This window comes from Toxorhynchites rutilus, unplaced genomic scaffold (genome assembly GCF_029784135.1).
Source record: "Toxorhynchites rutilus septentrionalis strain SRP unplaced genomic scaffold, ASM2978413v1 HiC_scaffold_22, whole genome shotgun sequence".
NCBI classification, from domain to species: domain Eukaryota; kingdom Metazoa; phylum Arthropoda; class Insecta; order Diptera; family Culicidae; genus Toxorhynchites; species Toxorhynchites rutilus.
The window spans coordinates 101,600-124,568 of record NW_026599784.1 but is presented as its reverse complement, the minus strand read 5'-3'; the positions used below and the strand labels follow the sequence as shown (position 1 = coordinate 124,568).

At 40.4% G+C, this 22,969-nt stretch overlaps 1 protein-coding gene across 3 annotated transcripts; it reads left to right on the top strand.

The window, feature by feature from the left end:
- Positions 1 to 869: 869 nt before the first annotated feature.
- On the top strand, positions 870 to 21,467 carry LOC129781823 (integrator complex subunit 6). Of its 3 annotated transcripts, none has more exons than XM_055789374.1 (3): positions 870 to 1,068; positions 13,348 to 14,194; positions 18,298 to 21,467. In XM_055789374.1, exons 2-3 carry the CDS (start codon positions 13,586 to 13,588, stop codon positions 21,079 to 21,081), a joined length of 3,393 nt encoding a protein of 1,130 aa, XP_055645349.1. In that variant the 5' UTR covers positions 870 to 1,068; positions 13,348 to 13,585; the 3' UTR covers positions 21,082 to 21,467. The 3 variants fall into 3 exon arrangements, with proteins under 3 accessions (XP_055645349.1, XP_055645350.1, XP_055645351.1); XM_055789375.1 differs by lacking the exon at positions 870 to 1,068 and adding an exon at positions 6,182 to 6,383; XM_055789376.1 differs by lacking the exon at positions 870 to 1,068 and adding an exon at positions 6,484 to 6,782.
- Positions 21,468 to 22,969: the final 1,502 nt, after the last annotated feature.

The following is a 22,969-nucleotide window of genomic DNA, read 5'->3' as shown; positions in this document are numbered from 1 at the left end:
TTCGTTACGTCATCTCTTCCACGAACTCATAGTTTGCTATTTTCAATGTGCGAAACAAATTTTTAAGAGTTTCTTTCGAATATCGAGCAATGACGCTATGGAACAGCCTACCACGTGCGATTAAAGCAACAACTTCACTAGCTACATTCAGAAAAGATTGTAAAAAGCTTTTATGTAATGGAATTCACCATAGAAAACGACAGTAATACATACTTTGAGAGCCATTAGAAGGCTATTTGTATTATTATTTTTGATAGAAATAAAATAAATAAATAAAAATAAATAAAAATCAAAATGAGTTAAATAGATACACTAGATAACAGTAACAAATCGCTTTAGGCGTCGTGCACAAATTACGTAACACTAAAAATCCGGATTTTGGACCCCCTCCTCCACCCCTACGTAACGCAATTTCCTATCTCTAATACACAGAAAGTAACGCAACCTAGATCCCCCCCCCCTTATCGCGTTACGTAATTTGTGCACGACGCCTTACATTAAATGAAAAAAAGTCGAAGCAAAGAAAGAAACTAAAATTGATAAAATTTATTAATGTCCACCCCGAGAGTGGTAATAATTTTTTCATTCGCATACCCCTATATCTGTTTTTACCTTTTTACCGAATACTGCACCCCTGTGTCAAGAAATCAAAATCACCGATGACGCATTTCACCGTCTTACATTTTACCCGCGTGGGAAAACGAGACAGCAAATGAAGCCAACTCTTCAGAACAGCATTGCACGGTAGGAGCGAGCGAAAGGGAACTAGCAAAAAATCAACTACGCTTCTTTATTGCACAGTTCTTCGGTCGAGTGTAGGAACAAACGAGTAGAGAGCCACGGACTCTCCGTCTGTCAGTTGTCAACTAGTAGTGGAAGAGAACGGTTCAAAACAAGCAGGATTCCGTATCGTTTCGTTCGCGATTGCTGTATGGTGGAGATTTTTCTCGCTCAAAAGCTGTCGATTCGATTCCCTAGGTGCCATAGGAAGCGACCCGAGCAGTCTGGGACATCCGGTGGATTAGCAGGCGGTCCCGACGAGGGTGGATTTGTTGCGTTCGAGGCTAGGTATTTGAAAAATGGGAATATTTTTTCCTCTGCACACACTCTCTCACACACATCTCTTCTTGGTGGGATTTCTTAATTCAGGAGTTCTCGCAGGTGAGAGGGTTACTACGAGGCGAATGTCTGTCTCACTTGCTCCAATGTCGTTTCGGGTCGGGATGGGCCAGATTCGGTTGGCTTAGCAGCTTTCGTTCATTCGCATGTGAGCAGCGCCTTTTCGATCGACGACAGCTCTGCTGTTTTGGTCGGTTGGCTCATAGCGCGAGCCGTGAGTCGTGAGGGCTGTGAAGAGAATAAAAGTGAAAATATTTTGCAAATCTAAAGGTGAATGTCATTTAGCGCTACTTGACGAGCGTTCCGAGAAGTTTTATTTTGTGACTTGGAACGTGAATGTTTTTGTTCAAAGACCACTAACGGGTTTGTGGCTTGGGTGAGCATGTTTTTTTAAATTTCCTTGTGCAGTGTTACCGATTTTTATTTGCGTTCTAGAAGTTGTTTTTAGAAATATTAGTGTTGTTTTGATTTATAAATATTCTGCAAATTTTGCTGTTGGTTTTTTCTTATCTAATGATATGAAGTTGTGCGGTATCAGGATTGTTTTGAAGTGATGCCACTTCACTCGCTAAGTTCCTTTTATATACATGATCGAACATAATGTGCTTTACCGCGTTTTTTTTGTAATTGTACTACTCACCGTGATTATTTATGTTACATTCCTTCAATTGACCTTTGAAAATGTACAATGATGATTAGATGTCTTACCTACTTCAAATATTTATCATACTGCGTGAATTTTAGGGGATTTTTATATTAATTCAGTTATTTTCGTTGAAATAATATTCAAACGTTGATAATCTCTTAACGTTTCAATGGTGCACTGCTTATATGACTAATAGTTTTTTGAGTAGATGGAATTAACAGTGTCCTTTTGAAAACCCGATCTTCGGATATTTAGTTCTCCCGATTTTTTTTCGTCATATTTTCGTATGTCAAGTTAAAATGTTATGGAATGATGTGAATTTTGACCGCATTCCAATGTAGAAAATGCTTTCCGAACCAAGATAGTCATTTATATGGTGTTATTTTTGGATAGTTCTACTAACTTTGGAATGCCACCTCGCATTTTATACTCTGTTAAATGAGTTTTATCATTGAAACATATCGATTTCAATAATCTATCTCCAGAAGTTTTACGCGGTGGTGAAATATATTAGTAACACAAATTATCTACGTCTATTGTTTTGTTCTTCTTCTTCTTCTTCAATGGCACTAACGTTCCTAGAGGAACTTCGCCGTCTCAACGTAGTATTACTTGCGTCATTTTTATTAGTACTTAGTTGAGATTTCTATGCCAAATAACACGCCTTGAATGCATTCTGAGTGGCAAGCTCTAGAATACGCGTGATCACAGTGCAAGTCGGAGGAAATTTCTTTGACGAAAAAATCCCCCGACCAGAACGGGAATCGAACCCGAACACCCGGCATGTTAGTTATGACGCTAACCACTCGGCCAAGGGAGCACAATTGTATTGTTTTGTTAGAATAATGAAATTAACTTGGTTCATAACTTACTTATGTTGGACACTATAAATTAAATTCTTTCATTGAAATTTTGGAATCGAGAAAAAAATTCGGATTGAAGCCCGTTCAAATTTGTTACATTATATTATTTTCTATCACTCGAGGAATGTTCTATGCGTGGTGGTGGTGGGTTGCTACAAAATCTTAAATATAAACCATTTGAAATCTTTAAATGAATTAAATTTAATTTTATTTCTGTATTATAGTGCTTTCCAACACTTTTGGCTGGTGTAATTAATATGTCGGAAAGAATGTCGGGAGTGATAATTGCACTCGGGACCTTTAGCGTGAAAAGTACGGATGTTACCACTACGCCAGATGGCTTCAATTTAATTTAATTATAAATCTTTAAAATGTTTTTCCTTTTCTCAGCCAAAAATATTTACGGCTTTGTAGCTTTGAATAGCTATTCGTCAAAAACTCCACAATGCTTCGATTTTGGCACCATGTTTTTTTAATATTCTCAATATTTTAAATTTATTTTTGTCATGTTTGACCAAAGGTCAAATTGGAACGACCAATTGAAGTATGCAATATCTAAAGCTCATACTACTCTTTCGACTTGTAGTAGATTCGTGGAAAAGTTGGGACTAAAACCGAAAATGATTAACTGGATATACTCGGCAATAGTGAGACCTAGACAAACATAAATATTTACTCGGGAAAAGCTCGATAAACTACAACGTCTGGCATGCTTATCAAAAACTGCTTACGATGCCCAGCGCACCTTCCATAGAGCCTTAGAGGCTCTATTACACTTTCTATCCTTGCACCATTATGTGCAACTTGAAGCGGATAAGGGTGTTCTTAGGCTTAAACGTGCGAAACATTTTCTAGAAGATCTCAAGGGGCATTTACAAATCCTGAAAGACTTCAACTGAACACCTTAGTAAGCATGAATGAAGACTGGGTGGAAACAATGTTCCCTTTAAAGTGATTAAATTCAATCGCAGCGTATGGGAAAATTATGGTCCTAAAACTCGTCCAGGATAACTTTAGGAGCTAGGATTACTGGACCTGGGATTGACATGTCAATTCCAATGAGATAGGTCTACAGCAGAAATACATGGCATTCTAACATGTACGAATATTTGTTCTACAGCTTGTTTGAAATCGGAGCTCATAACTTGAGAAATATCGATGATTGAAACCTTGGAGAGCAACACCAAGACAATCCAAATTACTCATAACGCCTTGTAACAGAATAACATGCAGCTTACTTAACGGGTCTATTAATCGGACGTAATCCAAGCAAATATCACCACAAATAGAAATCTGAATGACAATGACTGACAATAAATGATACTTTTGGCGAAGAGAGATTCGAAACAACCATAGAAAAGGTCGATTTTGCAAAACGCTCATAGAAGGCAATACTGTGAATCCAGCCATCTCATCCATTTTCATCCACGCAAAATTTGAACTGTGTCGATGTTCTTCTGGGGGTTAATCAATATTTACAAGGAGAAATATTAATAACTTTTTCCGAATAATTTACCAGTTGTATGAATAAACAAGTTATAATCGATAGTATTAAAGAGTTTTTTTATGCAACTGATAACTAGTTCGGAGAAAGCAATTAATATTCAATGAAAACTAAAAGTTGGAAATCGAACATTTCGTTCGACTTTGCCAACCTCAAATTTTTAAACTTGTTTCCAATTTTTTTTTTTGTGTTTTCCAACATATTTTAGCTACATTGTAGGACTCTATTCAATATGACAAGTCAAGCAATTCGTCTCGACTCGATTTGGTTCCAAGCTCTGTCAGGCCAAGCGAAATATCGCATTTCAGAAGAGGTTCGGTTTTGAAATGTTTTACTATGATTTTTTTTCCGGAGATTGATGTGAAGTTCAATGATTATGTTTCACTAAAATCACTAGAACCAATTTCTGAATTGAAATTAATGAATTCAGTTTTGAGCATACATTGCTTAAGCAGTTTTGGCGGAGTCGCATAACTATTTCTGAAGACAAACGCAGGACGATGGGATACCGATATTTTAAATCAACAAGATGACATTAACACGAAGCTTTGAACAACGACGACGACTCGAGTTGAGCGGACAATACGGGATGCTATTCGTCGAAGATCTCATTTTTTGATTTTGCTTTTTGACGTTGGACTATGCCTTTGATTTATGTACTGTCTCTACGAAATTGCAAATAAGACATCTAACGAAAATTTGAGTTTTTCAAACCCATATTACGTAAAATCGTTAGTACGTTATATGCTATATAACGGGATATAATTTATCCAGCATTTTGTTGCCTGGAAGACTGGTGAAGATAGTAAAAAGGCAAACAATTTCGCGAATGAAATCGATATGTTTTTTCGATTTTATTCGACACTTTTGCTTCATTTCATCACTTCACAGCAAACAGCATTGTTGCATACAAATCGGGCGTTAGCCTGCGTGGTTTAGTTATTTGGCAGAATCAATGGTGCGGAGATGATCTTGGTGGTTATGCTCTATTTTCCACATAGTCCCGACGATAGCCTGGAGGAACTTTGATACATTTATCATGAAACCCATTAAGCAGTAGTGAATAATATCATGATATCAGGCACTTTATTTGATCATGTAGATAATTTTGCAAATTTTTTATTTACATTAACACTATTTATTTACAAAAACACTATTTGGAGTAAAAAATATGCACAATAACTTGTGGCTCGGCATATTATTGTGTAGAAGAGGCCAACTTCCTGGATTGTGATATCCGGGTCAATTTTGGACATCAAATGCTTCAAAACTCTGAGATAAGATTCTCCAGTAATCGTTTGAGTTCTGGAATTGACACACAGCGCAGATTGTGTGATTTGGAAACAAATGAGGCCCAAAAATTGAATTGAAACCTAAACTTCTTCACGAATAACTTTGAAACCTTCGAATAACACGTTTTCTTTTAGCGTAACTTTTAGCGATAAAACACCTCTTACCTTCCTCGTACTCGTCCCTTGTCGTCATGTGCTTTAGGAGAATTTTCGTGAAGTACGCTCAATATTGGCGTCTATACCCAGACGATATAGATGTGCGTGATCTGATATTGGAAGATCACTCTTTGACGTATTGTGAGATTGATGCATTCCGTTCTCGGTAGATACCGTAAATTCAACAACAAAAAATCACACGTACGAAGCACACTTCCGGAATGCCACAATTTTAAACGAATACAAAAAGGCGTACCTTGTATTGTATGTCGGAATTGATTTACTTACGCAAGCTTAATTGCAATTCTCGATAAGGGTAGTTAGTGAATTTCATTGTAATTTCATCCGGATTCTTGATGTTGAACACCTCAACCCGGAATTCTGCAATAATTTTTGTTTTGTTTTGTGTGTTTCATTTTTTCTAATCTCTACAAAAACATATAAAAGATGTTTAGTTCGATAGAAAACTGAAAAATATACAAACAATCGAATTGAAAAAAATGTTAACAAATCAAAATCAGTTTCCCTTTTCTCGGCAGCACTGGCACACGTAGGAAACCTGCCTGCCAACTGTCAATGTGCCATTGAACGCGGCAGGCGCACCGAGAGTAGTATTGTAAACAAATGCGTGTGAACTTTTAACGATTGGCTCCCCTAATCAGCTCAGAATCCGAGAAGCTTCACTAACTGCAGTAGCAGCAGCAGCAGTATTCGAAAGTGTCATCGATAGGGGCGGCCAGAGGCAGCGATTTGTTTTATTGCTGCTGCGGCGGGGTTGTCTTTCAATGACAATGTTTTGAATGGTGGGTTAAGCAAATCATTTACTTGAGATGCGCTTTCGCGTTGTGGAAGCAAATGTTAATTACCTTGTTACCTTACATAATTAAATTGGAATAAAGTGTGAAGTGTATGTTTACTCCAGTGCGAGGTCGTCAGGTGTTTGAATTTGGACGGAAAGCGATCGCAGATGCAGACTGTTTCGATACCTTGCTGCATTGGCTTGCTTTGTAGGGGCAGAGAAGAGCAAATTTTTATGCCACGAACCATGAAGTGTTAAGCAATGATGATAACGAAGAATGCTAAAGACAGTGTAAATCTACATCGCGTTAGTGGGGGCAGCACGCGTTAGCTGACGCGTTTGTTGACCATAACATGATTGCAGCCACATCGCTCTTCCCTTTAAATGGCGCTAAAGTTTGCTGGTGAGACAACTGCTGGATACACGTAACTGGGTTAAAGTTGTTTTCGGATCTGTAGCGCGGACTGACATGCATGCTCTAATCTTTGGAGACGCTTTTAGTAAAATTCTGCGCAGAGATGATTGAGAATGGTTTATTTATTGCCTTTTTATTCGTCGAATGGCTTTTGTTTTAGTATTTTAGTAATTATGATCAAAGAGTCATATTCAAATTCATGATTATACCCAAGATTCGAAAGCTGGGGTCCCCGCGGCTGAGTAGTTTGCGTGGTTCCATTTCAGTTCTGACCGGGGGAATTTTCGTCAAATAAGTTTCTTCCGACATGCACTGGTACACTCGTATTTTCAAATTTATCACTCAATGTAATCAAGGCCTGTTATTTGGCTCAGAAATCTCAACTAAGTACTAATTAAACAAACTACGCAAGGAATACTACGTAGAGACAAAGAAGCTTGTTAGTTCGGAATGTTAGTGCCTTTGAAGAAGACGAATAAGAAGTCTAGCGCTTTAAATTCTAGATAGCATTATTAAAAGGGGGCAGTGGAATTGTGTATTCGTATGGAATCGGATTTAGTTTGAACTTATGGCTTTTTTCCCGAACGACAAGGGGATCCGAAGTACAGTGAGCCTCACGACAAGGGGATCAGAAGTTCAGCGAGCCTCACTAAATAATGTTAAAGTGAAAATTGAATCGCATCGTGCAAAAACTCGTCCCGAAGCATGACTCAACGATGTGACCAGCTATGGCAAGGAAAAAGTCGAATGTGCAAGTCTCCATCGTATTACTATCCGACATGGTGCTGCAGAAAACCTGGCCAAAGGTTACTCTCCCAACAAATGATGTTCCTGAGACCAGAAATGTTTACTGGATACACTCGGGAAATGACTGGAGAAGATCAGCCCTCATTAGACTTATCAAATATACGGAGAGTGAACACGACTAATCACGAATGCAGAATGCAAATCGTTCAAACAAATATGACCGCAGAAGAGCAGTCATATGGTGATTTGCGGTCACGGTAAGGCACCTTGGTTTTAATGGCTTTTAGGACGCACATGACGGTGGGAGCAAAAGTTACCGTAACTTGCATGTATTCGCAATGTCAATTTCCCCGGGTACCTTGGTATTGTTGGCTGTGTTAGGGAAACCATAAATCGGGCCAATCAAAACGGGGCAGTTAGGGCGTTTAGATTTTTTTTTTATTAAATTGTTTATTTTTACAGGCTCAGTTACATAAGTTTAAAGGAGCCAAACTCTTAACTATATTTCTACTAGCATATATTAACATGTTTCCTTAATTCTATGGTTAATAAAATAGGAAACCGATTACTCGCGGTCGACCCGAGTGTGACACATTTTCATTAGGAAAAGGATGGGATGTAAGGAGATTGTAACAATGTTTACACTTATACTCACATTCTCATTCACATTCACATTCACACTTCACACTCAATTCTTAAAAACAATCATTACATCTAATATGTATTACAATTTAACTTATTCTAATGGAAGGAAACCGTTAGCTCGCAGAGGACGAAAAGGAGGGGAAAAGGATGTAAGAACAATCACACTCGAAGATCGATAGTTTTAAGGAAAACATATATTTGGACCATGTAATCAAGATCTAGCCGAAACAACACATCTCTCACCGGTACATTGGGCTGCCTTCCTCTGGCCCGAAGAGAGTTTTCTAAATTCGATCTGGCAACAACATATCCCTCGCACGATCAAACAACGTGTCCGATGTCGTGGCAACCTTGGCCACAAACACAGATATTGCTGCCGGCAAGATTAATACGAATTAGTAGCGCATCTAACGAACAGTGATTGGACATGAGCCGAGAGAAGGTCCGCATAAAGTCCCGACTCAAGTCCAGACTTTTGAACCATGGCTTAAGGCTAACCTTAGGGATAATTGAGTGAAATCACCGGCCCAATTCATCTTCGTTCTACCTGCGTTGCCAGTTAGCGATTGTATTTTTACGCACTAAAGAATAAAATTCATTCAAGGCGATTTGATGCTGATAAATGTCGCCTTCAATCGCACCCACCTTTGCTAATGAGTCAGCCCTCTCATTACCCGGAATAGAGCAATGTAAAGGGACCCAAACAAAGGTGATGACATAACAGCGTCTGGATAAAGCACTCAAAATTTGTCGTATTCTCTCAAGGAAGTACGGCGAGTGCTTTTCCGGTCTCACTGAACGGATAGCTTCGACAGAGCTAAGACTATCCGTTACAATGTAATAGTGTTCAACAGGTCGTGAGGCGACGCTGTCCAGCGCCCAGTATATCGCTGCCAATTCAGCAATATATACTGAGCAATGATACTGAAGACTGTGTGAGGTGCTAAAAAATACGTTGAACACTCCAAATCCTGTGGACTGTGGATTCATAGAGGACCCATCAGTTATCACAATTGATACGCCCATACTTTGCATTGAAGATCGTAGGAACGATCCCCGATAGAAGATAATCTGGAATATCATGGATTTTCTCCTTCATGAACAGATCAAAATGCACAGAGGTAGTCAGGGAAACAAACACTGTTGGGACTACACGAAGAAGGATCAACCTGCATGGAGAAGAATTCATGATATGAGCTCATAAATCCATAATGAAAATTAAGCTCGCTCAGTTGCTCAAAATTTCCGATCACCAATGGGTTCAAAACCTTACACCGGATGAGGAACCGAAGAGATAATAAATTGAAGCGATCTTTTAGTGGGAGTACGCCTGTCAAAACCTCGAGACTCATGGTATGCGTTGAGGGCATACATCCCAAAGCAATACGGAGACAAAGATACTGAATTCGCTCGAGTTTAATGAGGTATGTTTTGGCAGCTGATTGAAAACAGAAACTGCCATACTAGGGCGTTTAGATAGCACTTGACATTTTACAGTTATTCAATTGCTTATCTGAGGAAAAATAACATTTTATTAATTGTGATAGATGCGTAGAAATATTTCCTATTATTGGATGCAAACATCTTTCCAATTTATTAAGAAATGTTCAAGTTATAATCATTCGAATCTTTCGTTTTTCCTATATGCTCTGTGTTTAGGATTTCGTTTTCCCCCATATATTCCGGTTAGACGCAGTCCCACGTCAAAAAATACTGGCACCAATTTATTATGAAGCATTACAGACTATATCTGGTCAGCTGTCACCCACGGCAGCAGTATGTATGCGTTGAAGTAGAGCAACCCCCTTTCGACTTACTCAACGATTCGGCGATTGTATCCAAGACGTCAAGTATTCTTGCAAAACCCAGCAGTAAGGAGAAAACATATCTGACTATATTTAGTAACATCATCTTGCAGCGGGTTTCAACCACCAACCTCCCCACGATGGCAAAACAAGTCTGGATTGGGGCAAATAATTGAAGGTTCGAGGGGAAAACGATATCAGGAACAATGTTCGCTCTAGCGAGCTTGGTAGGCCTGCGACAGACTTTCAAGGCAATAACAGCAGGAAAATACCGTTTCCACGAGATCAAATACACGGACGGCTGTAAGGGATCATCGGGAGCTGGTTTGCTTGGTCTTTTCGGCTGAAGTAGCCGCAATCTACGTGGCAGCTACGATTCCATCAACAGAGCCGCTGCTGGTCGTCTCCGAATCGGCGAGTGCCATCGACGCCATCGGTGCACCCAAGGCCAGACATCCATGGGTACAAGTGGCCAGGCCATTGCGTCTTGTGCGTCTGCATGAAGTACGAGGATCCGAACACATGTACAGGATCAGCGGGAATGTATGGGACGTCCTGAGTGATGATCCGTCGAGAGATGGAGCATTATTTCGTTACTTGAAAGATTATGTATTATTGACGTAGAACTACGTCTTTCATTAAGGGTGCCAAATCAGAAAACAGGTCACGTTTTTATGAAATAAAGTTAACGTTGACAACTATTTTTGCCGCGAACGGATTTTGGGGATTTATATACCAAATGAATCGGAAATTCCCTAAGATTTGTTTCATATGCTATACATTACAATCCCATAGTCTGTGTATGGTTTAAATTGATGAAAATTGGAAGCATTCCCATTTCCTCATACATTTGTTCTGTCCATTTGTGTGCTTTCCCGAACAGAGCTGTCAATAACGAGCAACTTATCTACGAGCAACGGAGGGGAATCGTAAGATGTAAAGTGAACAAAGGAAAGGAGAACGAATGGGAATATTTGCCTAGAATATTAACAGTGGATCTCGCTGAGACAAACTTTCATTCTTCGTGAGGAAATCGACTGAACAACATCGTTGCTGGGCGAGCTGGACGGCAAGGGATCGAATGCCTTCTTCAAGGCAATGGGGATGGAGGAGTAATATGATGGATAAAGTAAAGTTTTCCAAGTGACTTTTTGAAGGTTAGAGACGAATGAACTGAAGAAGTTTAAAGTCTCAAGCAAGGAAGGAAGGCAAACTTTCAGTATCGTTCTGTATTCAATGCAATGACAATCGCTTGTTCTTCCTTGTTTTGCGTCATCACATGTCTTCGTTTCGGATTGAGCTTTGGACGCGACCAAATTACTCACTCGCTTATGTCTCTAGCATTGCAATCATTGCATTAAGGTTCTGAGCTACACAATTGCGTGGGGAATCATCAAGCTAGCCTATCGTCAGCTCACCAAGAAAATAAATGTTCTGGAATTTTGTCAGTGATTTGGTTTCGCATGACGGTAGGAAAACTCTCTCCACAAAGGATGATAGCTACGCTAATGTAGACTGGCAATATTAACATTCTGTTGAGCAGAGCGCAGAACGGAGATAAGTGTGTGTATATTTAGTTGCTTCAACCCATCGATATATGGATATTTGTGTGCGTACGTGTGTGCAAAGTTCTGTAGTTAAATAATTGTAAAAGATGGAAATAGGCAGAATAATCAGAGGGACACTCTTGTCCCGGGTTCCTCTAAATGGCGTTTTCTGGCCATTGTATCGTCGCCGACACTGAGATCTGGAGGTTCAGTTTAAGTTTGGGATTCTGGAGACTTCGGATTTGAAGAAAGCTGAATAGGACATTTCGGCTCATGATTTTGCTAGTCGTGACTGTATAGCAAAAAGTACGTGCTATGTTCCTCATCGGAATAAAGCCTGCTGACTGGGTAGTGGATGGTTGCAATACTACTTATGGGTAGATAGACCATTCAAGAAGTGGTGTCAGATTCATATGAAGATTTTGTGATCGCACAAATCAATTAAATCTTCATATGTTATGTATACGCATTAGAGTACCGAAGAGTACCAGAGTACCAATTCGGAGTGACCTCCGAATTTTCAAACGGAACATTCTTAAAAATGTTGATTATTTTACGCGATTCACTCGGAATTACGCGATTATTTCTAAATTCCGCGATTTTTTTACGTGATTTTCTTGAAATTGTGCGATTTGGCACTGCCTACCGTCGCTTCGTTGGAAAGAGAAAGAGAAGAAAGAAATTCTGCGAGAGCGTGTGCGAGTGTGGTTGTCACGAGAGCGCGCCAGTGATGGGGCAATGTTTTACGCGATTTTCTTGAAAATACGCGATTTTTTTTTGCGTGCACGCATTAGTCGTGTAAAAAAAGAATTCAGTGTACTCTCCCTGGGTGATTTTTCGGTTTTCAAAAAAATCCAATTTTGACGTTTGCGACACTAGTAATTGAAGTCCGATTGAGCTAATATTCCGCATTGGGTATTTTATTGTGCAAATCATCATTTCGCAGGAAGTCTCGTATGAGAAATCGAATGGACTTATTTTCATTTGCTTTCTAAACTATACGTTTTGTCTCGCATTCCAAGAAAAATAAAAAGTTCCAGAGAGTCGATTTTTGACTATATTTGGCATACAAAAAATGTTTTGAAAACACCGATTTCTAGAGATAGAGGCATCATTAACACCGTAGTTTGCTCGCCAGTTGGGGGACCAGAGAAGAGCAGCATTTCGAAGCTGCCTGGGGTGAGCCAGCAGATTGGTCCTTGGGAGAATTGCAGGACAGTCGATTCTTGAAGATAAAGCTTCAGATATCACCATAGCTCGGGCAGTGTTCCTACGCACTTCCAGAGTGTCTAAGTTGCTGAACTAACAGCGGCTTTCATAGCTGGCTATGAATCCTATTCACCTCGCACCAGGCTGCAAAGAAATCCAGTTGCCTTTGAAGGAACATGACATCTTCTGATGTGGAAAAAGATTATCATGTTCTTCGCGTCTAGTGTTCGTAGTTGTGTGTTAATGAAAAACGCATGAGTTAATACCTCTGACGTTCTTGTAATAACTACAGAGCACATTTTGTGCTGAGTTCGGACGACTTGGCGATGGTATAGATCTGCAAAAGGGATTGGGAACATCCCTTCTCGACTTCTGACAGGTCCGGGACGTATCATAGATTGCGATGCAAATGTTTGAACGATTCTGTAGCGAAACCGTTAGATCAGATATTATATTACCTTAACACGGAGAAAAAAATACAACTGAATTACTAAATTACTGAATTGACTCAGTTGTTAATCCTATTTTCGACCCCAGCCCATATAGAGCAGCATTCCATATCTGGCTGAGAAGTGACTAATTTCCCTTTTCCCCCCACAGATTTACACTACAGGTAACCTTGATTGAGCAGAGCGAGCGCATCTCAGTTGACCGGAACACAACGACGTCGCCGACGACCGCGAATCCCGTACGACGTTTTGCTCCCCCCTTATGCTAGAGGCTGGTGGTGGCGCTGCTGCTGGCGACGGTGACGGAGCAGTGGTTGGGGAATGATTTTGCTCTCATTATCTGTGCCTTTAACAGTACCGCTCGCTGCATCTGAACGAGGCATCGTGAAATGACGATTATCCTGTTTCTGGTGGACACCTCGGCGTCGATGTGCCAGAAGGCTCACGTGAATGGTGTCCAGAAGAGCTACCTGGACATTGCGAAGGGAGCGGTCGAGACGTTTCTCAAATACCGCCAGCGGTCGCAGGACTGTATGGGCGATCGATACATGCTGCTCACGTTCGAGGACCCACCGAACAATGTGAAGGCTGGCTGGAAGGAAAATCACGCCACGTTTATGAATGAGCTGAAAAATTTGCAAAGCAACGGGCTCACCTCGATGGGCGAGGCCCTGAAGAATGCGTTCGATCTGTTGAATTTGAACCGGATGCAGAGTGGCATCGATACGTACGGACAGGGTCGGTGTCCGTTCTATCTGGAACCGTCGGTGATTATCGTGTTGACCGATGGTGGCAAGTATTCGTTTCGGAATGGGGTACATCAGGAGATTATCCTCCCGCTGCATACACAAGTTCCGGGGACGAAGCTGACGAAGGAACCCTTCCGGTGGGATCAACGATTGTTTTCGTTAGTGCTCCGAATGAGTGGGAACCGAGCGGATGAACGGGTTGATGGGAAAGTGCCGCATGATGAGTCGATGATCGAGAAGATGTGTGAGGTAAGTGGTGAATCGATTTGCCATGAGTGTGACGATTTTCGGTAAAATCAGCAAGGAAGTAACAGAAATAATCCTGGAGACAAATGTAATATGTCACAAGCAGAGATGCCAACCTTCCTGATTTTTCAGGATTTCCCAGACTTTTTAGCACGCTCCCTGATATCCTGACGAACACTCAATTTATCCTGATTTTTCCTGATTTTTGTATTCCTTACATTATTCGTAATAAATATGCCAAAGTTTTCTGTCATGATAGTTCTCCGGTTTGCACTTGGATATATCATACATGATTTTAAATTCTCTAGACCCAAATCTGCAATTCACTTTTTTTATCTATACCCTCAATTGTTTCGTGGTTTTCCAAAATTACTCAAAAGAAAAATTTCGAATCCACTGTCAATATAAAAAGATTTTATATATAATTTGTTCGTCTGATTCAAAGTAGAATCAGCTTTAATTATGGGACTATGGTAAATATATCTATAACAGTACTAGATATAAAAATTAGGAAAAAATCAATAAGTCCTCACTGCTGATATGCTTTCCTCATTTGTCGAGTAAAGATTCATTCCAAAGCATGGATGATGAATTCAGTGAAAATTTGAATATTGATTTCTCTGCAATTGACTGTAGTGATGCTCTAGGATTTTCGGAAAAAATATAAACGATCAAAAAGTCAGGTGCAACACTAGCATTTCCGCTTATGCGAGGATTTATACCATGCTTATTAATTCTTTTACATATCCGATCTCCGCCCGAAGGAAGATATACTCTGTTTCTGGTGAGATTTGGAATTGAGCCAAGCAACCTGTTTCTCATATGTATGACACGCAGCAGTCTTCGACGAGGAAGCAAACATGTTCTGGAAGGATAGAATATTTAAGCTGTGTGAAAGATAGCGAAAGATTGTGATACAGAACTATGGATATAAAATTAAATTATGATGCTTTGATTGAAAATGATGCTTTTGTTTTCCCAAACATCGACATTAACTTTTCGGTAAACCCAATATAAACTATTCCGATTTATCCTGATTTTTATTTTCATTCTCCCTGATTTTTCAAAATTATAGTTGGCAACCCTTGTCACAAGTAGACTAGAAATATTTTGACGCAGAAAAACATGGGTATAAATGCCACACAAAGAAGTTTTGTTTTTATCAACTCAACAATACTCAACTATTAGGTCATTCAATCGTCGTCTGCTCGTTTTTTCATGTTTTGGCGACAACCTTCAACTCTTTGTTCTCTGTCTTTCATCTCTTTTCTTTTGTTTTATTAATTTTTAACTTTTTGTTGGTTTCTTCGAGGTTTTCCATATATTTTCCATTTGATTGGAAGCTATGGCAGGTAAAGCTGGCATGCCGCCTTGTAAAGCCAGTTTTCGTAGATCGTATGCCACATCAAACGTCACTTATATCAATTAAAGTTGAATTTAAGGATGTTGCAAATAAAGAAATTATATTCAACATCGCTACTGTTAAATGGCAATTCAATACCTGAAATAAAATTATTCAGTACTAGCTGACCTGGCAAACTTCGTCCCGCTCAAAATTTGTTTTTTGTTATCAATACCTTCAAACATTCACGTTTTCTTACTATGAGCAAGTTCATGGGCCCAATCGCAGAACTGTTCATTGATTGATCTTCTAATCAACCACGTTGAATTTTGTATGACAGCTCTCCCTTAGAGAGAGAGAGCGTGGATTGTCTAACCACCGTAAAAACATTGATTGCATCCTAAAACCTCCACATGTCAAATTTGATTTCATTTGCTTGATTAATTCTCGAGTTATGCAGAAATTTGTGTTTCATTTGTATGGCAGCCCCGCCTAAGAGAGGGGGAGGAGTTTCTAACCACCATAGAATCATTTATTGCACCTTGAAACCTCCACATGCAAAATTTGTTCCATTTGCTTGAATAACTCTCGAGTAATGCAGAAATTTGAGTTTCATTTGTATGGCCCCCCTTAGAGAAAGGGGGTGGAATGTCTAACCACAGTGAAAACATTTATTGCACCCTAAAACCTCCACATGCAAAATTTGGTTCCATTTGCTTGATTAATTCTCGAGTAATGCAGAAATTTGAGTTTCATTTGTATGGCAGGCCCCCCTTAGAGAGGTGGGTGGAGAGTTTTACCATCATAGAAACATTTATTGCATCCTAAAACCGCAATGTGCCTAGTTTGGTTTCATTTGCTTGATGAATTCTCGAGGAATGCAGAAATTTGTGTTTCATTTGTATGGCAGACCCCCCCCGCCCCCTTCAAGAAGGGGTGGAGAGTCTAACCACCATAGAAACATTTATTGCACCCTAAAACCTCCACATGCCAAATTTGGTTTCATTTGCTTGATTAATCCTCGAGTAATGCAGAAATTTGTGTTTCATTTGTATGGCAGACCCCCCCGCCCCCTTCAAGAGGGAGTGGAGAGTCTAACCACCATAGAAACATTTATTGCACCCTAAAACCTCCACATGCCAAATTTGGTTTCATTTGCTTGATTAATTCTCGAGTAATGCAGAAACTTATATTTCATTTATATGGCAGCTCTCCCTTAGACAGGAGGTGGAGTGTCTAACCTCTCGAACTATCATAAGAACCTTCCTCGACCCCAAAAACCCCTATATACCAATTTTCATAGCGATCGGTTCAGTAATTTTCGAGTCCATAAGAATCAGACAGACAGAAATCCATTTTTATATATATACTAGCTGACCCGGCAAACTTCGTCTCGCCCAAAATTTATTTTTCGCTCTCACTTTTACGTTTTCTTACTAAGAGCACGTTCGTGGGTCCAAACGCAAAACTGTTCATTGATTGATCTTCAAGTCTACCTTTCAAAATTACCTTTTACTATAAAATTCCTAGTACTTTTACCAAAACTCGACATTATAATATCATATTATTTTCAGACACAATTCTCGTTCAAGATTTTTGAACCACTTTCAAATAACATGTTTCTCCGTTACATGGAACAAATGTTTGATACAGAAAATATGATGGATAAAAGACAGCCCTAAATCGTACAATTTATTTCTCGAGATTTGTTCTTATCAACACATTCGGCGATCCATTTATATTTATATAGATAGAAAAAGATATAACAGTACATTTTATCACATTAAAATTAATTCCCACTTTTGAACAAAGATCAATTTCGTTAGCGCAAACATCGAATGGTCTAACAAAGCTTGTCATTATGTAATTTTAGAACATAGGCGAATTGAATTTTCCGAATTTTCCCATTTTCCTTCAGATTTTTTCCGAAATATTTGAGTTGTCATGTTTGGTTGGAATATGTGTATTATTTTTATGGGCCCCCCTCTCCATTCCAGAGGAAGATATGTTCATTTCTTCCTAAAATGTAAATCATCATTTTCTTGATGCAAACTAGCGGCCCAATTCTATGTTTTAATGAGTTTACCGCAAAGTCATTGGAATAGCTTTGCTGTTGCACTCAAACAGAATCTCGCAACTTATTTTCTTTTCTTTTTTTTCAATGTTTCTTTTTTAGTCCAAATATCTCTATGTCTCGAACATCTACTCTTTCTCTGCGATCAATTGTTGCTCTTCCAATTTTGACTTTGAATTTCAACTCTCTACTCTTCATTTCCTACTATCTACTCTGTACTTTGTTCTCTCTTCTCTCCACTCTCACTACTCTCTACTCTCTACTCTTTCTACTCTCTACTTTCTCTAATCTCTTTTTCTTGATGCAAACATGCAGTTTCTCCCAGTTTGGTATTCACAAATAAAGAGCCGAATACCGTCTGTCGGATATCATGTACCCGGTATCCGACCAAAATATATCTGTTTCATCAAGACTTACAATACATTAGATATATTTTATTTATCAAGCAAAATATTCACTAGAATTAAAATGTATGATAGAAAAACGTTTACCAAGTCAGCTAGTAAATTTAAAACAAATTTGCACTTCTTTTTCTGTGACAAAAAACGCGTAAAAAAAGTTATCATAGGTATACTCATGATGTCTTATCACTTTTTTCTCTAGGATTATCTCTGTTGTTCGTATTCCCTTGTTTTTTTTTATCACGGAGTGTAACACAGTATTCTAAAATTGTTCGTTTACCCATTGTAGGTAACTGGAGGTCGATCGTACAAAATCCGGTCACAATATGTACTGAATCAGTGTATTGAGAGTTTAGTGCAAAAAGTACAACCGGGCGTGGTGATACATTTCGACCAGCTGTTGACGACAAATAACGGGGAGAATGGGGGAGCCGATCTGCAGTTCCAGTCTATCAAGCGGATGATATACGTGCAGAAACATCCTCAGCAGAAAACCTTTCCCGTGGGTTTTTGGCCCATACCGGAGCCCTACTGGCCGGATCCCAAGTCCAGTAGCCTACCGCCGAGGGATGCCCATCCGAAGATCAAAATAATCACCCCTTGCTGCGACGAGCCGGTGATGTTGCGAAACTTTCCCATCGATAAGTACGAACTGGAACCGAGTCCGCTGACGCTGCAAATCCTCTCCAAGAAGGAAACCAACAAGGTGTGGCCGCTGATCGTTTCCAGCGGGATGCATGTGATCGAGATGCCTTTCGGCTTCCTGAAGCCGAGCAGTACGATGACCGTGGTGAATTTGTACGTGCTTCCGTACAACTACCAGACGTTTCTGCCTCTGATTAACGATTTATTTCATAAATACAATCTTAATCCGCCGAACGATTGGATGTACAAGTTTAGCAACTATGTTAAATCAATTCCACAATACTACTGCCCGTTTTTGAGGCGAGCGTTGGCGACGACACCAAACGTACCCTACCAATTGGTGCAGTATATTCTTCCGGAGAACTTGGACAGCTATCTAAGTCCGGCGGTAGCGAATTACCTGAAACAGATGAAGAGCACGGCGAAACAGGACCAGGAAAATCTGTGCCTGCGGGTGTTCAAACAGCTTAAGCAACCCAAACCCGCTTACCATCAGCTGGAGACGGTGAAGCTTAACCCAGGGCAACCGCTCAAGCGTGACTTGGTGTCCCATCCGATGCTCAAGGATGCGTTCAATAAACTGCACGCAGATATAGCCAGTTTCGACAATTACACGATCGTGGTGCCAACTGTGATGCGGCCCGCTTCGACGAAGAACTATCGTAATCCGTTCGACATCCCTCGGCGGGATTTGATCGATGAGATTGCTCGGATGCGAGAGAACTTCTTCCGGTTGCCAACGAGCGGAATAACGATGTACACGAAGGACAGCGGGCATTGTTTGCCGATTGCCGACATGGGTAACTACCAGGAGTATCTGAAGAACAAGGAAACGCCCCTCAGAGAGTTGGAACCGACGAACGTGAGGCAGCACATGTTTGGCAACCCGTACAAGAAGGACAAAAACATGGTTATGGTGGATGAAGCGGATCTGAACGAAGCGGCACCAATGAAGGGGGGAGGAAGTCGGGGTGATATCAGCGCGGGGGCACTGAAAAGTCGAGTCGATCCAAACGCAAGACTGAGTCGGAAGCGCAAGGCGGGACCAATTAGGAAAGATTACATCTTTAAGCGGAAGTGTACAGGGTTGAGTGTGAGCTCATCGTCGTCTAGTGTCACGTCGGAAACGAGTTCTTTATCGGACTTCTCGTCCTCGGATGATGATAGCGTATCTGTGATAGGCAGTTTAGGGTCGGAAGCGGAACTTGACGATGATCACGATGATCGGTTGGTGGTGGACTTCGAGTTTCCCAACGATAAAGACGAGGAAAGTCCAATCAATGCTCACGTTCGGGAGTTCATTGAAGGTCCAGACGAGGGTGGAAGTATAGGTGCGGGACCACCTAACGATCCTGGGTCTCCAGCAAGCCAGGAATACATGCAACCTGCCCCTATCAGTATCATTTACCATCACCATCACCAGCAGCAGCATATTCACCTCCCCCACCATCATCATCTCAGTTCGGCGGGAGTGCCTCAAACTATTCCAATCCCCAGCCCGCACGTAAGCTCCAGCACGAGCAGCAGCAGCAGCAGTACCATAACCAGTAGCTCTGTCAGTTCGGCACCGATCAGCGCGTCGAACGATATGAACGATGTGCTGGAAATCTCCAATATTCTCAAGACATGTCACAACGGTGGCAACAGCTACGCGACACCGGAAGAACCTCCTCCCGAACCGGAAGTAATAAAACCGGTGAAGGTGGCGAAATCAATCAAAGCCGAGATTCCACCTCCGAAGCTAGAGAACGTGGGCGAACGTGTTTTGGTGAATGGTGAACATGTTCCTGTTGTTACCCCCAAGCCAGCCGCCCCCACGCGTAAGGTTCCCCGCCCTCTTACGGCCGAAGAAAAAGAACAAATCCGACAGGAGAATTTCGAAACTCGCTCGATAGTATTCAAAGATATCCGACGACCGGGGAGAAATTACTCCCTACTGCTGGAGCATCTGCAGCTTATAAAAGGCGACCTTCAGATTAAAACTGCCTTCATCGAGATGTGTGTCAAGGAAGCGCTTCGGTTTCGGCGGAAAAAGATGGCGGACAGTATCCAGGAGTGGTGGGACAATCGGTTAGAAGCGATGAAACGAGAGGAGGAGAAACAACAGCACAAGCAACAGCAGGCGAAACTGAACTACGTCAATAACGCAAGCGCGAGTCATCCCGCGTCATCGTCGCACCCAAATCATCTATCGACTCGACATTCGCGACTACACCACCATCCACAACAAGCCAGTAGCAGTAGTAGTAGTAGCAATAGTTCTACCAACAATAGCGGAGGAAGCAGTCAAAGCGGTGGTAGCAGTAGCGGAAGTAGTAATAGTAATAACAGTAGTAAAAGCAGTAGTTCCCATTTCACCCACCAGTCGCACCCTCCCAACAAACATCAGCCCCATCCCAAACATCCAAATCACCAGAGTAGGATATGAGGATGGACTCCATCATCTCGTTAACAAAAATTGTAAATTTTGGAATGTTAGTTTTTTATACTTTTTTTCTTGTCACTCCCATCCTTATCCCACATCCCATTATTGTTCAAAGTGTAGTTAAGCAAAAACAGGACTGAGAAAACAAAACTTGATAGTTTAATGTAGTTTCAGTGAATCGAGGAAAGCGAGAGAGAGGAAGAGCTAAGTGAGTTAGCGAGTGTGCAGCAGTGGTAGGGTTTTGTTTTTGTTTTAGCTTAGAGGAAATCAAACTCGACAGTGGCAGAAGTTGAAAAAAATCAAATTCAGAAAACAACAAAAACAACTAGTGAGAGTGGTGGGATTAAGACAGGAAACGTGTATATAGATAAATGTTAAATAAATTGATACATGATAAGTATGAGTTTGTGTTTTAAAATTACGCGTTGTCAACATGTCAATACTATATGGTCGGTGTTAAGTCAGAGGGGACAAGCCGCAAAATTCAAAAAATCGAATTATTGATTGCATTTGATTAAGCATTTCCTAAACTACACCCCACATTATAAGATTTGAAAAATCACGCATACAGCAGGAATGATGGATCGAAATTGTTATGATTGATCAACGAAAATTTCTCATAGTATGCAGACCGTGGCGATTTGACTGTATATCATGTGCAGGCAGAGTGGACCATATGTGAATCATTTGTATATTAAAATTAAACAATTTACAAGCGCCGAATTCAAACCAACAAAACTTTTTTTGGAAGCTAATAGGTTGTTGAAATGTGCTTGAACCCGTTAATGTATAAGGTACACATTTGGAGTACAGTAAAACCTGTTTTTGTGCGGTTTTTTTGCGCGAATTTTTTTTGGTGTGATTTTTTTGTGCAGTTTTCTGTTCTTGTGCTGTTTTTTTTGTGCGATTTTTTTTGTGTGGTGTATGAAAAAAGCATATTTGACGAAGTTATCGTCTATTCAGTTTTTTTCGATGGTTTATATGCATTTCAGTGCGAAAAAAGAATATTTGCGTCTCAATTATCCACTTCTGAAATCATTCCCCTCCTCTCATCAAATGCTCTAAGTTTTTGCATGACATAATTTCTAGCAGCAACACGTTTCGACATGCAACTAAAAGCACAAAACAGCCACGTGTAAACGAAAAGGCAAAGTGTCTCATCGCAAAGCAGGGAAACAAAACGAAATTGAACGGTGAATGGCATGAATTTCAGTTATTTTCTTGGGGGAAACTTTTTTTATGCGGTCCCTATCTACCGCACAAAAAAAGGTTTTTTTTAAAATGTGTACCGAACACGATTTTTGAAAGCTGCTGGTGAAGTTTAGCACGATTTTTTTATGCGACTTTTTTGTGCGGTCCCTATCCCCCGCGCAAAAAAAAGGTTTGCCTGTATATTAAGAAATGAACTTGGTCCACTCTGACTGAACCGATCAGTGAAAAATGTTGGTCTGAATGATGTGAAGGATTGCAAAATGTGCTATTTCAGAGTGCGGTTTCGACTCTAGCGATGACAATGAATTCGAATTTGACGATTCTTTTGAGGAATACTACCTAAGATGATTGAAAATGGGAAGTATATGCTTTAACATGTAAGCCATAAAATTATATTCCTGTTTGTAGCAGATGGCAGAGATTATTATGCTGAACGCAACCAGATGCTCATGCAGTTTCAACCTCACATCCCTCCTCGCTTTAACCCTCCTGTACTCGCGTGCAAAATCATAACACGTATACTCGCGCACGGTGTCACAGACCGAAAATTGAACTTCTCTGTAATGTTGCCATTGTGTGTTTTTCAGGCTTTATTGGCATTCATTTGAGAAAGAGGGTATGATTGAATGAAAAAACTCAAAAAAATATGTTTTCTTCGTCTTTATTATGTTTTAATTGT